General features: G+C 41.2%; 1 protein-coding gene across 2 annotated transcripts in view; it reads right to left on the bottom strand.

Moving 5' to 3' along the window:
- DCDC2 (doublecortin domain containing 2) overlaps positions 1–18,767 on the bottom strand; it is a 208,246-nt gene that overhangs the window by 180,238 nt on the left and 9,241 nt on the right. For both annotated transcript variants that reach the window (XM_083187841.1, XM_083187842.1), the window contains exon 2: positions 14,117–14,168. In XM_083187841.1, the coding sequence (XP_083043967.1) occupies positions 14,117–14,168 (52 nt within the window). The remainder of the gene's footprint in view (positions 1–14,116; positions 14,169–18,767) is intronic.

Here is an 18,767-nt window from a genome sequence, read left to right as displayed (position 1 = left end):
AAAAACTTATTTTATAAGTACAAACTTCAGTTTACCTAAAAAAGATGTCGAAAGCAGAAAGGAGAACTTCACCCAAATAAAAAGTGAACAAAGTTCTCCATTTTGGCATTGAATACACTTTCGGCGAACTGTGAATTTTCCCATTGAAAACCAAAAGTGTATTGCAGCGACTATGAACCGGAAAACTGGCTGGCAATCAATGTTCTCTTTCGCCGAACAGTGATAATTGAATATGGTGAATATAATTTTCTGAGAAAAAATTCACTATTTCGCTGAAATACAGCCCTGTCACCGAAAAAAGCGGAATCACCGAATCAAGAGCATTGAATACTGTCCTAAGTTCTGCAGCAGTATTACTGCGTTAGAGGCGACATAGATGGTCCTTTAAGTATTTAGGTAAGTCACTTTTGTGTTGTACAGGTACTTTTAAGCACCCTGATGGAAATACGATCAATATAGCATTGAAACATTGGCAAATCATGATACCTGTTCGAGTGATGATGCTGGGAAATTTATATTGCACCAGAAATGTGTGTGCAGTTTGCTGGAGGATGCCAATTTAAGCATTAGAACAACAACTATTGGGTCATGCTACGAGGAAAGCCACCATGGACAGTTTATATATTAAAATATGGCAACCATTATTGGAGATATGGTAGATAATGAAATGTCTAATTACTAATGCTCGATTCTGAAGGGATTAATAATGGACATATTAATGCAAAGGTAGATGATCACACTTGGCCCCTCAGGTGTACTGTCCAATGTGTGCTCACTAACCAGCCCCAATATTGACAACTATTTTTTGGCAAATTGCAAATTTCAATTGTGTAAGTCCACATTTAGTAAAGCAGCAAGTATGCACAGCTGTATATCTATAGCAACATTTCATGTATGTGAACCATTATTTCAGTGCAATTACATATGAAAATTCTGGAATGAAGAAATAGATTCAGTTCACTCACTTGTACAATGTAGTACTCTTTTCAGTGAGTGCAGAGCAGTAGTTAAATGGCTTGTTGTGTTAATTATGTTACTAGGTTACAGTCAACCAAAACATAACAGTTTTAATGAGGCTACCTGTTGCTTTAGATAATTGAAATAAACACCACTGACCTTTTGTGAGAAAACAGTGAAGTTTCTTATGGCCATTGCATAATGATGATTAACTTTAGCTGCATGCTAATTACATTTCAATGTGGCATCCACTGATTTTTTTTTTTTAAATTCATATCCCTCAATTGACAAAAGGCAATACAATAACCAGAATAGTTCACAAAAGTGCAAATCGGTGGGGCCAGTGCTAGGATGTTCAGCACCCACTTGCAAGCTATACATTTGTGCGCCAAAGATATTCAAGCAAAATTCATAGCAAAAAAAGTGCGGTCTGTACCTCACTATATGGTATTTGAGTTCAAATATTTGATATGGACGTGGTCACTTCTTGCAAATATCAGAGGATGTTGGTTGGGGATGAAGGAATGGATAAACTAGGGTCCAGGTAACTGTTAGGTATGTAGTAATGGTATACACACCTGGCCCGACCGCGGGGACCTCTAAGTATGACCGCTGAAGTAGTTTGTTGGGGCCCCAGTGGTGGCGCGCGGTGAAGATGAGTATGCAGGAGGGTCCGATGGCGGCGCACAGTGATGGGGGTGCTGTGCGACATGTGGAGGGAATGCTGGAGAGGGAGGAGGTGTAAATGAGTCTGGACCCACTATAAGTCAACCCATGGAGGGTGAGCATGATGGCGCTGGCACATTGCACCCTTTATTAATGTTGTATTTGGAAGTGCGCCTCTTTAGTGTATTGTTCACTGTTTGATGTATATATGAACATGTCTAATTAGAGGAGCGCTGCAAATTTGCAAATTCTTTGAATATCTTTAAGACTGCAGACTTAAAAGAAGCTGCAAGTTTGGAACAATTCTGATGTCATAACTCAAAATTGATGAAGTCCCTGGAAAAATAAGCATCTCATCATGTATTTCCCGAAACACCATTAAGAAGAAGAATCAGGAATACTACTATAAGATTGCTTGCATATTCCTAATAATATACCATGAGTGAGGGGTCAGTTTATCAACCTCCAAAAATTCCTATTGAACAACGTTAGCAGTGGCAGGGCAGTAGAGAGCCCGGCTGGGCCCAGGTACTTTTCAGGGGGCATGGCCTAATTACGGAAGGTGTGGCCATCGACCCTTAGAATAAAATACAGAAAAAATGGTGTTTTGAACACCTCCCTGGTCACACACCAGCCCAGCACACAGCAATATGTACTGGGTTGAGAAGAGCTAGGCCCCTCCATCAGACCTGAGTCTGGCTAATTAGTTCCCCCTCCCCTCGTCAGCACCACTGATCAGTGGCTATGTCTGACAATAGCATTCAATGTATGACATCACCGATTCAACTAGCAGCCTCTGATCTCATGGCCTGAATCAGCTTTGTACTCAAAGTAACCCTAATCCACATGGCTTACTTATTACGTATTATTCATTTTATACAAAATCCTGCAAATTCTTCCCACTTTAAGAATAAAAATTAACAAAAAATAAAATAGCTATCACAATGAACTGACTATTGTCCATTAAAAAGCCCTTTCACAATAGACTACTACTCTAAAAAAGTAACTGCTACACATTATTATTTAAACTATGTCTAACGTTCTGTGGCATGTCAAGTGTCTGACGAGTTAAGGAAACACTCCAAGACACAGCAAGAGAAAGGAAAGGAAGAAGGTGTCTCAGCCAAAATAGAGCTACAGAGACTTTGAATTCACCAAAACATAATTAACTAACCCAATGATCCGTAACTCATCTCCAATATCCTTTACAGTGAATGGACAGTTCACCCACTGTTGCATGTCAAGGATCCCCGACCAGTCCTGTTATTTACTTAAGTGTAATGTAATGCTGCATATTTTATTTGACAGTGGCATACAAAACATCCTGCGAATGGCACAGACCATAATCCTAATATTCATTACAAGAATATATAAAGGTCTTTAACCAAATAGGAAAGACAAAATAGATTCCATTAGCAGCACATTCATTCGGTCAACTGTACTATTTTATTTTATTCAAGAACTTTTGAAGTTTTCATTTAAAAATACATGGCCCTGTAATTTGGAACATACAGTTAGGTGTGTAATATATATTACACCATTACACAAACAGGGACTGTAATGACATTGTGTTTAAAAAGACATATACTTTAATATGGAATTGGTCCTCAGGGGCAAACGCAGGATTTTCAGAAGGGGGTTTCCAGAGGGGCGGAGCAAAGCAGGGAGATGGACACATAGGTGACCCAGTATATGCTGGGTCAGTTAAAGTATTATAGATAGACCAAATGTATATAAATAATAATATTAATATATATATATATATATATATATATATATATATATATATATATATATATATATATACACAGGTCGAGTATCCCGTATCCGAATATCCGTTATCCAAATTATTCCGAAATACGGACATTCCAGAAAGTGAAAAATTTTTTTTTTTTTGCTAAAAACTCACTGGGGACATTTGGAACAGCACTACTGAGGACATGATATGTAACTGGCACTATATATGTACAAGTAAATGATTGCTTGGCATTCAAATTCAGTGCTGAGATAGTACACACATTTTGTTTCACGTTTTGAAACCTTGTTTTTTGAACAATTAAAATATATTTGTGTGTATTTTATGTGGTAATAAAATATATTTGTGTGTATATTATGTGTTTATACAGCATAAATGCAAGATACTTCAAAATACATCATTGAAATATTAAAATATTCCGAAATACGGAATAATCCGTTATCCAAAATTCTCCTGGTCCCGAGCATTTTGGATAAGGGATACTCAACCTGTATATATACACATAACAGCAGTGTAGACCCCTGGGCATAGCAATGTAATGGGGCCCCTACCTATCCTCCAATGGTAGGGGTGGGGGGGGTGCTATGAGCGGAAGCTTTGATGTCCCGTGGGTGGTAGGGGGTATTATATCAACTGCTCAGCATGTAAGGCTCAGTAATTTCCACTAATTACCCCTTTACTGCACATATGGTGGGAGATGAGGTGGGAGAAGGGGACACTGGGCTGAATGAAGGGGTCCCAATACATAACTTCCAGGGTGGTAGAGGATGTTTACTACGAGAGGAGGGGTGTATAGTGGAGTGGGCTTATTATTCATAATTTTCTGGTGGGAGGACAGCTTGCTTGACTGCAGATATCTCCAGTTCCCGGAACTAGATTTCTTAGCTTTTAATGGAATTAAAAACTAGAGAATCCCACCTACCAAATGGTACTGGGGAGTAGGGGATCAGATTTCACGAGGCAGAGCAATCCTCCAACGAGTATATAAAACTACATACCAGGTGTGTGGAGCTGTAGCTGTAACCAGCTGCTTGAAGGCTGATATCTCTGATTCTGGGAACAGTAGAGACCAGCTTCTAGTGTCCATCAAAGGGGGAGACTCCCAGCTTTTGAAATATACCCTCAGAAAAACTCAAAGCCAGACAGGAACTAAAATATATGACTGGGGATAGCAATTAACAGGCTTGGATGGGGACCACTGCTTTGAAGTCAGATATCTCCGGTTCTCCAGGGACGATTTATAAAATTCTTGTACCCATGGAAAGAGGGGACCCTCAGCTTTAGGACTAGGGCCCTCAGATTCCTGGGGGGGTTTCTGGGTACTCAGAAACCCCCCTGCGTGCACTACTGGTCCTCCTTTTGCAGCTATAAGAGTTGGTCCTCCTTTTGCAGCTATAAAAGTCTCTTCTCTTCTTGGAAGGCTTTTCACAAGATTTTAGCGTTTCTGTAGGAATTTGTGCCCATTCTTTCTGTAGTGCATTTATAAGGTCAGGCACAGATGTACCCAAAGGTGCTTGATGGGGTTGAGCTCAGGGCTGTGTACAGGACAGTCAAGTTCTTCCACACCGAACTCATCAAACCCTGTCTTTATAGTCCTTGCTTTGTGCACTGGGGTGCAGTCATGTTGGAATAGAAGAGAGCATTTCCTAAAATGTTGCACAAGAGTGGAAGCATAGCAGTGTCCAAAATGAAGCATTGATTGCCCTTATTGGAGATTAGTGGCCAAGCCCTTAATAACAGCCCCATACTATTAGCCCTCTTCCACCAAACTTTACAGTTGCCATAATGAAGTCAGGCAGGTAACGTTCCCCTGCATTTGCCAAACCCAGACTCTCCCATCTGACTGCAATACATAGAACACATTTCCACTGCTCCACAGTCCAGTGTTGGTGTGCTTTACATCACGTTAGCCGACACTTGGCATTGTGAGGCTTGCATGGAGCTGCTCGGGAATGTAATCCATTTGAATTAAGTTCACGCTGCACAATTTTTGTACTTTCCTTAATGCCAATGACATTTAGGAACTCCCCAGCTATAGAATTAGGGCTAGTATGAGGACTTCATATTCGAATGCTTTTAGTTTAACTCCGGAAACGTACACCAACCTCAGATGGTGCAAGCTCCTGGAGCCAGATCCAGGTTGTAAGGAGGATCCCTCCGCCTATGCTGACACTTTCCATGTGCATGTATGAACTTAGGTCTCAGGTCTCCTGTGTGTAATTATGTCCACTCAATGCGGCCCCTTGTTTCTATAGAGAGTGTCAAAGAGTGACCTAATTTGCGATGGGTGGGATATCAAAGAATAAGTCAAATGCACCAGACCCTGTAATTTGATGCATAGCGTAATATTAATATAATAAAATTTGCAAGATATTCATCCAATACCAATATTGTGTACACCTGCAAGTATTCAGTATATCCAGCATGTATGAATGGGATACAGTAAATCTCATCTACTGCAGAATCCCCAATTTTCAAGTGACAATAAGAAACTATAATTATCAGGACCAATTCCCCATCACTGAAAAACATACCACAAAACCATTTAAAGGTGTTCTACACACATATATATATATATATATATATATATATATATATATATGTCATTAGATTACTTTACTTTCAAGTTATGTTCATTTTCCATTAACAGAGTAAATGAGACAAACAAGGTGATAAATAAGACAAATGAACTACGTCCACCTCCCCTCTCTTATGGGCCCTACACACGAGCCGCCGAGCATTCTGAGCGATGCTGCTTCGCTCGGTCTCTCATCACACAGCGCAGCAGGTGTCAAGGTCAGTGTTCTCCGTTGAGAACACTGGCTCCGACCAATTAATAACCGACATGCAGATTATTAATCGCCGCCAGATTCAGATCGGCAAGGCCGCGCATCTAAATAGCTGTGTGGTCTACACACACAGCAATGTATATGCGTTTTCAGGGATTTTTTAGTAAAATCGCTCAGAAAATGCCTGAATGTCTCCCCATGTGTAGGGCCCATTAAAAGCCCTTCGCTGGCTCCCTTCCTGTTCGGAATCCAATTCAAGCTTCTCAAACTCACTCACAAAGCCCTCACCCACCTCCCTCCCATTATTATTTTTATTACTATATTTGGTACTTGTGTAGTTTCACGGCGGCAGCTTGCGTAGTTAGTTTAGCGTCCTGTCAGAATCGGCAGAATTGGCGTAGTGTTCCCGTGGCCAGCGTAGTCAGCATAAGCGTAGCGTAGTATTTACGCGGCTGCTTATCGTCCGTGTCAGATCCAGGAAAGTGTTCCCGCGGACAGCATAGTCAGTCAGCGGTACCCGGCAGCAGCGTAAGCGTAGCGTAGTGGTCACGCGGACGCTTAGCGTCCAGGTCAGATCCAGCGTAGTGATCCCGTGGACAGCGTAATCAGTCAGTGGTACGCAGTTAGCGTAGTCAGTCATCAGGTACACTGTCTCAGAGTTACTTTGAGGTGAGTTATGGCTGCTGAAAAGCTTACTATTTTTAGCCTGCCACAGACAGAGGAGGAGTCTGTGGCTTTTTTACAGAGTCACAAGTTTCTCCCTGAGACCAAGACCTGTCCCAATGGCCACCCTATGCAACTAAATCTGAGGGAGCGGATGTGGCGCTGGCACATCAGAAGCTGCAGCAAAAAGGTCAGCGTCAGGGCCGCACAGTGGTTCCGTGGGTGCCATCTCACCTTTGTGACGCTGATTCAATTCATCTTTTGTTGGGCAGAGTAGCTCACCAGCATCACCTTTTGTGAGCGGCATCTGTCCATCTCCCCAAAAAACGACTGCAGTACAACAATGTGATGCAGGAGGCCTGCACCGTCAACCTAATGTCGCAGCCCCAACGACAGATTGGCGGCCCAGACAAGATCGTCGAGGTGGACGAGAGCCTCTTCGTTCAAAGGAAAAGCCATGTCGGCATTTGCCAGTATGTAACATGGAACACTGGCCTCCCTTGCTTTGGGCTGCCGTGAATAGTGGGAGTTTCAAATGGAGGCATTTGCCAGTATGTAACATGGAGCACTGGCAAATGCCTCGTTCATTGTGAATGAGACACACTTGCGTCCGCACCCCTTCTTTGGACAGGAGACGTACGCGCTACAGAACCCCAAACCTTGTCGGCAGGGTTGCTGTACCCTGCCGCAATAGCTACTCAGACGCAGGGGCGTCTCATTGCTGGAGCGTCTGAGACAATCCTGCGTCTCAAACATATGGAGCGCCTCTCCGCCGGTGCCACCAAAGAGAGGGGATCATGCCCGGGCCGGTGGTGTGAGAGAGGTGCTGACTAGGCTTGCCAGGGACACCGGGAACAGAGATGCAGTTCCCAGCAACACGTGTAGTTTCACTGCGACAGTCTACGCTGCTACCCAGCGGCAGCCTATGCTGATAACGTAGGTTAGGCTGCCGCCGTGAACTACACAAGTAAAGCAGCCATTGGGCAACGCTGATAACGTAGCTTAGGCTGCTGCCGTGAAACTACACAAGTAAGGCAGCTGTTGGGCTATGCTATTAGCGTAGCTTCAAACGTAGCGTAAGCTGCCACCGTGAAACTACACAAGTACCTACAATTTTTATTTATAAAGCACCACAAGTGGTACGCAGCGCTGTACATATAGAACACATTAGAAAAGTACAGGGTATACAGAACTAGACATAACAGCCACAGAAGATCAAAAACAGAGCACAATTATCAGCACAAAGTGAGGGAAGTGAATAAGAAGAGATGCAGGTATAGATTGTAGGTGAGTAAGAGAGCTGTAATTGAAATGCAAGAAGGGTGCTGTGAGAACAGGATGGAAGAGGGCCCTGCTCTAATGAGCTTACAATCTAGAAGGAGGGGAAGACAGACAGGTGACATGAGGTGCAGATAAAGAGACCCAAGGCAAGAACTAGGGATGGCAGGGAGGGTCACAACATGAGGCAGCAGGTAGAGAGAGTTGTCAAAGTAGCCCCCTCCCTCCTCCTATCCTCCTCCCCCCCTCCACCTGCACCCTTGACCCCAGCAGTCCTGCACTGTGGCCCATGCCACAACACACTCTGCTAGGGGGCAGAAAGCATGCATCTCTGATCTTCTCTCCCTTTATACTCCCACCCATCCTCTTCGCTCCGCTAATGCACCCTGCCTCTCCTGCCTACTGATCATCTGCTCTCACTCCTACAGTACCTCCAAGATTTTTCACGTGCTGCTCCCTATCTCTTGAATTCTCTGCCACTCCACAAAACTTTAAATGGGCTCTCAAAACCAGCTTCTATCAAGGTCTAGCCAATCCAGGTCACCCCTCTTTGTCTGCCTCTTTCCTTTAGAATGTAAGGCAGGGCTCTCTTCCCTCAAGTGTCCTTCCTTCTCTTAACTAAACCATCTTCTATTCGACAGCACCAAATCCCTTGGTTTTCTTCCACCTTAATGCTTATTTTAGTATCGTCTGCTAATGCAGCTATGTTTATATACCCTGTACTCGGGAAGATTGAGGAGTGAGGGCAACAATAATGGCTGCCCCACCGCCCCACGCCTAATTGTATTATTTTTATTGATTACTTATAAGCCCTCATTTGACAATAGCCAATTTTAGATTAATTAAAAAAGTCATTAACTGTGATATTTTTTATTTTTTATACATATTTACTACGTAGGACAGTTTACAGGGGCAGTATCTGCATGTCCTATCCATTGACACTCATATACTATTCAAGATGGAATATGGTACAGTGGATATTTTGCAGTTACTGGTACATTTCAGGCGGACAGTACTTTCACAAGCATCCAAGTGCCACCCCCAAACATGTGCCACCCCTAGGCACGTGCCTAATGGGAAGTTCAGCACTGCCTGTACTTGTCCTATAAGGTCTTGAACTGTAAAGGACCATACACACTGGGAGATTTTGCCCAGCATGTATGGACAGCGATGATCACGGCCATCGCTGGGGGAAAGCCGCTCAGTGCATACACACTGAGCGGCTTTCTCCCCTGCCCGCCGCTGTCAACGGTGGGAGGATGGCTTTCCATAGCGCAGCCATCCTCAAAGCCTCTCATCTGTTGGTAATACCAGCAGATGAGCGGCTTTCCCGGTGATGATGCGGGAGTGTGGGCCGTACACACTGGGCAGCTTTGAACTAAAAGCTGCTCAAAACACCAAGTTTGAGCGGCTTTCAGCTCAAAATCGCTCAGTGTGTATGGGCCTTAAGTCACTGTTTTAGTGTTTTGATTATTCGTTTATGTACTCTGTAACTGGGTGCTGTGGATTCATTGTGCCGCTATATAAGTGAAGAATAAATGACAGACATAAATGTGATCAATTTGTTCTTTCTAAATACATTTACTCAAGACTAGAGGTAGATTTCATCAATGAAACAGATCTATATCATAAGTAGATGTCCTTTTAGCTTGGGGACAGTGTCAAGCTTTGTATAGTGATTGTTGCCACTTCCTAATTCCCACTAGGCCTAATTGCCTTGAACAACATTCTAAAGCTTTATGTACACAGATACCTCTGAGGATACAGTTTCACATTGTTGTGCCAAAAATAACTGTGTTTGTACACAAAGTATGCCAAGCTTGTTCCTTATGGATAACTATGCCTAGGTCTATGGAGAAGTTCATGTAAAGTTGTAAACACTATATTTATCCAACCTCAAAACCCCTTTTATAATATACACAGACTACACAGTATAACGTCACAAAAGGAACCCAAACAATGAAAATCTGATATTTCAATACACACTAAGCATTTCCTGCAGACGCCAATATAGTTCACTATATCGGAGGAGCTGCAGGACATTGCATAATGCATACGCTCTGACTGGGGGAGGGGGGGTGTCATGGGATGTGCGTTCCTGCGCATTGTTAACTATATTTAGCAAACACACTGGCCGCTGTAAGGCAGGTCTATTTGCACAATGTTTCTGAGCTAGGAGTATTAAAACCCCAGGTGAAATGCACTGGCTCTGCTGAGAGCCTTTGTCTTATAAGAACTGCCAAAAAAAAAGTGTCCTGCGTTGGATGGTAGAAGAGAGGGAGCGTTCTTCATCCATTTAGACCCAGTCCAGGTCTTTGGGCTGTTAGCCTCACAGGAGACCAATTAGAGCCTTCAGCTGATTGGTAGTGTTAATAGGCTGTCAAGTCTGATCTATTCTGTCTCACACTGTTTGGAAAAGAGAAACTATGGAGTCTCTGTGAGAGATAGCTGCTTGGAGATTCCTGCTTCGGTCCCTCCATCTTACATGCTAGCCGTTCTTAATATTTGGGGCTAACACACCACGATGCAATGCAATCCGATTTTAAATTGTATGAGCACCCTAATGTTTTTTTTCAATGTTAAATGGCCCCCCTATACGATTTTTTAATTGTATAAGCACCCTAATGGGTGCTTACAATGTTAAATGCACCCCCACGCCACCCCCACTATTAACGCCAACCCGTAAAACATTTAAAACAAATCAAACTTTGTCTTGAGATTGTATCAGAATCTCTTTAGATTAGGGATCACAATAGATACCCGACGCGTTTCGTCTCTTTATGAGACTTCATCAGGGGTGTATATAAACAATAGATCTACAAAAGTAGAACATAATTGTAAATATACAATGTATACCATAGGAAAGACATTCATTATCCACATTTATATAATTAACAATGGATTATAGAAAAGGAGGATGAACAGAAGGCATATAGTATTTACTTTGGCTGATGGTAATATACCATCTAGTGTACATTATTAGAAGAGATGGAAATATTGACAATACTCAAACAATAACTTTATAAGGAACATTCACAAAAATGGGCATTCACAAATATGTTTGATTATTGTCAATATATGTCTTTCCTATGGTATACATTGTATATTTACAATTATGTTCTACTTTTGTAGATCTATTGTTTATAAACACCCCTGATGAAGTCTCATAAAGAGACAAAACGCGTCGGGTATCTACTGTGATCCATAATCTAAAGAAATTCAGATACAAGATTCAATCTCAAGACAAAGTTTGATTTGTTTTAAATGTTTTAAATAAATGTTTTATATTTGAAAAATACTTAGGTCGATTATGGTCTTATAAAGTAAAGGAAAGACAGGAATCACCCAGTAAATTGTGTAAGGGCGCTATATAACACTATTGTCTGTGAAATTGGTGTTGGGGTCCCTCTAGTAGGGGATCTAGTGTTATCAAGTGACCAACCTAATATAGCGCAAATTCTAGAGATATTGTACATTTTATATAAATATATATATATATATATATATATATATATATATATATATACACACACACACACACAGTATATTATAAGTATTGTAGGGATGTTACTAAACTACTGCATTCAGTAATGTACTGTGGTTACTCTAAGGTTGTATTCGTTGCATAAGTGTTACTAGGGAGTTAATTTAGGAAGAGCCTGATTGTAAAGCCCAACACTAGTGTGCATGTTTACATCCTATACTTAAGGGCAATGCTTTTACTAGCAAGACACAGTTAATAAAAGCAAGTGTCCTTTTATATATCAGACAAATGCAGACAGAAGTGTCAGGTTTTACAACCAAACTCTTTGTAAATAGAACTCTCTCTCTCTCTCACACACACTCTCTCTCACACACTCTCTCTCTCTCTATTGTATAATTGCCAATAGGATGTATTTTGCTATAATATACTTATGTCCTTTTTACCTCAGCTTTTGTCTATATAGGGGGTGCTAGATTACCTTACAACTGTACACTCAGCATTGAAACTTATTTTAATTGGGAAAAGGCTGGAGGTTGATCTAGCACAGTTTAAAGCTCTAGTATAACCACACACCGTCTCCATAACTAAATCAATGTTTTATACTAGTAAGCCCTCTTGAAGCAAAGGCTTCGAAAGCTAATAGATGTAGTTTCACTTGCTGACAACAGATGGCAGTGTTTCGGAGCCACATGGACACTCAACATATACATATAGATGAGTATACAGTATTTTTATATTAAAAAAAAAAAAAAAAAATTGATGTGTCTATGTTGTTACATAGTACATAAAACAATTGTTACAGTATCCACAGAGAATGCTGTAACTATATCCTAAAGACATAAACAATAAGAGGATTGTATTACTTTGTCACAGTGTGTGTGTGTGTTCCTCGGTTACGGAGTGAAGCAAGATCTTCATAAGACAAAACAATGTAAGGTGTCTCTAGAAGAAGTTATGTTACCTGAATATACTGTAGTGTGTTACAGGGTAAAACCAAACCAAAAGGGGTAAAAAAAAAAAAGAGTTTTTAGAAGTGTGAGATGTTGCCCCTACCAACCAACAATAGCTAGAATCTGATTGGTTGCTAGGGGCAACATCTTCATACATTTACCCCAAAGTTTCTACTTTATAACTTAGGATAAAGCACACAGTTTTGATTACAAAATAAAAATGACAATAATCGTACAGGTACAATTATATTCATTAATTAAATTGAATGTGTACAAAATGGACCTATAGGTCATAAGCATTACTGGGGCAGGAACTGATGTGAATGGCCAAATAACCGTTGATAAATCCATTAATAAAAAATTCACCTTATCATAGTTCTGGAAAATCGAACTTGCCACAAAGAGCCTCTATCAACAAACACACGCGTCAGTAAAGAGACATAACCTTGAATCATATTATATAACATGACGGGTCTTACTGATTACTTGAATGGTTAGCGGATTATCATCTAATTCACAATCAGACCCTATAGAAGCGTATGAGACAATCTGCTGCAGTACTGTAGAGTACAGATTTACCATATGCCTTTGTTATTTCATCATTGTAGTCTGTATCTATATAAGAGGCATGCTGTCCATAAATTAAACATCATTTTGAGAATGTTACTTAACCTGGGTGTCCCATTCCAAAATGTAAGTCTGCTAAGATCAAATGTAGCTAGATTTATCATACATATATATATATATATATATATATATATATATATATATATATATTTTATCTACATGAGAAGAGTCCATCAGGACAGGATAAGGATACATCCATGGGTCCCAGCAACCAGTGAGGTCACTCATCTGGTTCTCTTCTCTTATGTACTAACAGAATCCAGACTTGCTACTGATTCCTATGTTGGACTTCCCTTTCCAAGTAGCAGCTAACCCGGAATTCCCAAGAGCCCTGAAATGGTACCCTAGAGTTGTCATATTATGACTTTAATCCGGGACACTTATGAATTACACAGGTTCTGTAGCTGGCCGACTTCAAGTCTCCATTTCATTTGTTTTTAAATCAGCCAGGTGACCTGTGTAATATACAGGTTTCACGAATGAAAGGGATGTATTTCCAAGCCTATGTTTCCTTGCACAAACCCTGCCCAATATTTTTCTAAGGAAGATAATGTCCAATATATAAACTGTCAATCACACATCATGCTACATTATGCCAATTTCATGTTACCATATAATTCTTGAACACTGACATGACTGACAACTTATGACTGCATAAAGAGGTGGGCGATAAGTGACTCTCCAGCTGCTATGGGACTATGCATCCCAGCATGCCCTACCACAGTTATGCCATAAGGGCATGCTAAAACTGTGGCAGGGCATGCTGGGATCTGAAGTTCAACAAACGATGGATGGCAGCTTATTGCCGACCCTGCATGGTCTACATCAAATTGACCAAATCGTAAATCCCTATGCAGGATTACAATAAGCACAAAATGCAGAAATAATATTTTAACACTTATTTAAATGTAGTTAAAGTAAATCTTACAAAACAAAATTATATTACCTGACTTAAAGGATCCAGTGTCTTTTTCTTATTCTCCCCAATATGTAGATAGCTGAAACATGCAACAACAAAAAAAATCTGCTATTTAAATATTTCTAATATTCAGCATTTTTTTGTAAGATTACCTCAAATAGAAGTGTAAAAGGCAAATTTGTTAATAGACAAGTTTCAAGTTACCACACTCACCATAACCACCTCCAAATATTAACTTTGCGTACATAATCTAAATTTGACCCAATGTCCGAAAGGTCATCAAAGGTAACCTTTATATGTGCTGTGTTGGACCATACAAATGTGCATGATAATTGTTCATCGGGGCCGACAATACTAGTGGGGCAGGTCAGATCAGACCCAACAGGTCTTTAAACAATGAATGGGCCCCAGTTGCTGCATATACACTGTGCAATAATTTCACCAAACAGCTAAAAATGGTCTGTTCAGGCCAATTACACAGTGTTAAGGTGCATACACCTGGAAAGAATTTGCAAACGATCCGATCTCGTTAACGATTTCCTCAAAACTGCTGGACAAACGAATTGGTGTCAAATAGTGAAGGACTGTGCAAACGATTATACATAAACAATTGATCTTTAACGATGATGGAGGGGAGTGGGAGCCAGTCAATCAGCTTTACCAAATCGTTTATCATACACATGAAACGATTGGTGCAAATTGCAAAAGATTGGTCTATGGCAGTGATTTTCAACCTTTTTACCTTGCGGCACACTAAATAAGATTTTAAAATTGCCAAGGCACACCATGAGATCCCCACAGGGCAAAACACATTGGCCACCACAGGAAAAAACCAAACCTATTGCCCCCATATAAAAAAAAAAATCACACTGGTCCCCACAGGTAACACAAATAAAATACATTGGCCCTTTAAATGAAAAGAAGAGACCAGTAAATAACACTTGAACTGGTGATGGCTGTAAACTAGGTTGGGCATCTCTAGAACTGGAGGCACACCTGAGAACAGCTCAAGGCACACTAGTGTGCCACGGCCCAGTGGTTGAAAAACATTGGTCTATGGTCTTTCTGCATGCAGGAAAGACCATAGACCTCTATCAACGACCAGCGGGTATGTACTTTGATATCGTTCATTCCCATGGAACGATTTGAGCAATTGGTCATTTTGATCGGTCGGGAACTCCCAGATCTTTTGCCAAATCTATCCGTGTGTATGCACCTTAAGGCTAGCAGAAGATATGCCTGTACGTGAACAGCTTTAAAAAGACAGCTAAAGTTATTTTTGGCTTGTAAGTATGTCCTTGCAAATAAATAATTAAGATGATCTATTTGCTCCTATACAGTAAATCAACAATGGTAATATATATAGAACTTTACAAATAATTGTTTTAACAATGTTTAAATGGTCTTTATAAAGGATAGCTTAAGTTATGCAACACTACTGGTAACACAATTAACAGCTTTTATTCCGGACACACATAAATACATTCTGAAGAGGCGCTTTTTGTGGCCAGATAAGTGAATACCTCAGGTTTCTGCATGGAATTGAGTAAGGTTCCTATTTAGATCAATATCTGTTTAAACATTTACTTAGCTCTTGAGTACGCAATTATTGTTTTCTAAGGCAAATAACTCATATAGGCTTACTGTAAAAGTCGTAAAGTTGAATAATATGAAGTAACAAACGTGTTTGCTTTTAAAACATAAAACTATTTCTGTAAATAGGATAAAGTATAAAAGGTTTTGCATAATCTTCTTTTAGATTACTGAAAACGGTTTGAGTGACAGGATGTATTTGGAGTTAGTAAGACGCTACACATGCTTTCCACCTGCATTGTAACATCAAAGTATAGTATATGTTGAAAGTACAATGCAAATATCAAAACCAAAGAATAAAATTTACTGCATAAAATGCAGTTACCACCGGGTACCATTATAGGGCATGCATATAGCAATGCTGGTGGTCAAAATCTGGGCCCCAGAATCCCATTTGGTGGCCACAACACCAGCATCAGAATCCTGATATCACTTGAGATACAGATGCTGGAATACCGTCATCCAGCATCCGATCAGAAATGTGATGGGGTGTCTTCCCGTTAGGTCAGAGGGGAGCAGAGGAGGTTGGTTTAGGTTTAGGCACTGGGGTGGTGCTAATAGTAGGGTTATGCTGTGGGGAGGAAGGGTTAGGCTTAGGAACTAAGAGGAGATGGTTAGGGTTAAACTACAGGCGGGTTATAGTGGTCACTCCAGGATCACGGCAGGGCCAACTTTGAATGCAGACGGCCAGGCCACGTTACAAATGTGGGCGGGTAGGCGCACCAATGTCTCTGTTGGGGGCATGCTGGACACCTATGCAGGTGCTGAGCTTCCCCCGAGCACTCCGGACAGCGGGGACGGAAGAGACTGGCTATTTTAGCTAAAACAGCCTAGAGTGAACACTAGATTAGAGATAGGGAGGGAGGGTTGGGGTTATGGGGGTAGTGGGAGAGGGAAATTATACTTACCCGTCCCTTGTCGGGTTTGTGATCACTGGGATGTCGCTGTAAGTCATCTGACCTCTGGCATCCCATCCCTGTCTTGCATATGTGTTCCCATTATAGCTGTAGGAAACATTCCCAGTGACGTAGCCCACTGATTCATCAAGCTCGGAAAATACAATATTTTTTAAGCTTGACTGCGGTAACATTCATCATTTCCAGATGGCATCTGTTCATGCACCACCATTGATAATCCTGGACCCATGGGGTATCAATAAAAACCAATACAGAAATCATGATGGTGGCAGCGATGTTCTTGCCTTCATTTAATCTCGATTGTTACTGCTCATATGGACCTACTTTTTTTTATAGGCAAATGTGGATCCATATGGTTCTCTATAAAATAACTTTGATTGGCCGTCTGTAAAGTATGGTAATCGCTAAGTCAATGGTTCCATAAACCTTTTGAATGAGGGCACCTTAGAATATCAACATTTTTTCACTTCACCCTTGAGCAATGTCTCCAATACCCTTTTTCAGACAGAATAGCCCCAAACCCCGGGTTTTACTCCACATTTTCAGTTCCGGGTTATTTTGAGGGTCCCAGCCAGACGCCTCTTCACACAGAAAAGCAACTTACCAGTAAAAAATAAATTGTACCCAGTAATTTGCTGATTAACACGGGTACTCCTTCTTTGTGAAAGGATCAACCCAGTTCGTAATTCCCATGTCTGCGACCCTGCTTTTTTACCTTTTTTACCGTGTCGGACACCTGGTATTTACGACCTGGATTGACCCTTTCACACAGAAACAGAAACTGTGTTGAGTGGCAAATTACCTCGTAGAAAGGTTTAAACCGGTAATTTGCTTTTCTGAGTAAAAGGGGTATTCTTGCGAGATTCTATACAAAGTAGTAAATTGCAAAAATAAGTCATCCTTAGGTTATGTGGTGGTGTACACAGTTGCCAAGTTGTTTGCACACATATTTTAATATTGGCAGTCTATCACATTGACAATCAGTTTGCTTTAGTCCTGGACTAGCAACCTGCACCCTGGGCTCCCACAGCACCCAGTGCGAGAAACACTGCTCTAATGCAATCCTTCTACTGTCAAGTCCAGACCCTGGCTGTGGTGGTTCTGCGATAAATGGTCAAGGTTGACAGTTACTAGGTTGACAGTGATTATGTCAACACCTAAAAGGGTCAACGTGCAGTAGGTCGACATTGGCAAAAGGTCCACACGAGCAAAAGTCGATGCAAGTTTTCCACAATTTTTGTGTCTATGTCGGCATGGACACCGGATAAGTGTTCTGTGTCTGCTCGCCATGCTTTGGACCGTGACGTAAGAACAAGGTATTTTTATAAAAATCACGAAAACCTCTTTTACTTGTGTCGACCTTTTGTCAATGTCAACCCTTTCTAGGTGTCGACCTAATCCTTATCAACCAACAGTGGTCGACTTAGACACTGTCATCCTGTTGATGACGGCTGCGATACTGCATATGTGCAGTCATCAGGTATCTGCTGCTGTCTCTCCTAAATTCTGTTGATACTCACATATGCAGGAATCCTCTGAAAACGTCTATCTTAAGGGAATTCCCACAAAACGTGTTGAATAAATATGCCCCCAAGACTGCAAAGCTTAACAAATCTCGGGACGGGAGCGAGCATCACAATATAGTGCCACTGATTTCTGTGTCGTTGTTCTCATTCTTTAGCTCCGTGCTCAATTAGACTGTAAGAAGTATACCCAGCTACACAAAGCATGATCGGTAAGTACTATTTGTGTCAATTTCATCAGACTTGGAATGCAACCCAAAACAAAGTCAAGACAAAGCACAAGATTCTTCCCTGCCAGCTTAGGTCCTACTGTATTATTAATACAGAACTAGCTGATGTGCCCAATCTGCACCTTGCAAAGATTTGCTGGCCGGAACATTATACTTTTTCATCCCCTTAGGAGTCGAATTTCAGAAAATTCCTTCTAGTGGGTGCCTGCAAAGGACTGTCACAGTTTCCAAACTACCCACCATGGCATAAATTCCAGATCATTTGGATGGTGTTGCGCCCCTTGTAACTGCTAGGATTCTCACCCCCCCAGAACCCTCCTGGAGGGGAGATCCACCTACTAGGCATATGTATGCACACTAACATTTCCACCATTCATTTATAAATAAATAGTATCAGTTTAGCCAGCACCAATAA

The sequence above is a fragment of the Crinia signifera genome, chromosome 5 (genome assembly GCF_055691185.1).
Source record: "Crinia signifera chromosome 5, ASM5569118v1, whole genome shotgun sequence".
NCBI lineage: Eukaryota > Metazoa > Chordata > Amphibia > Anura > Myobatrachidae > Crinia > Crinia signifera.
Note: the sequence above shows the minus strand (reverse complement) of the source record. Positions and strands in the feature narration are given on the sequence as shown.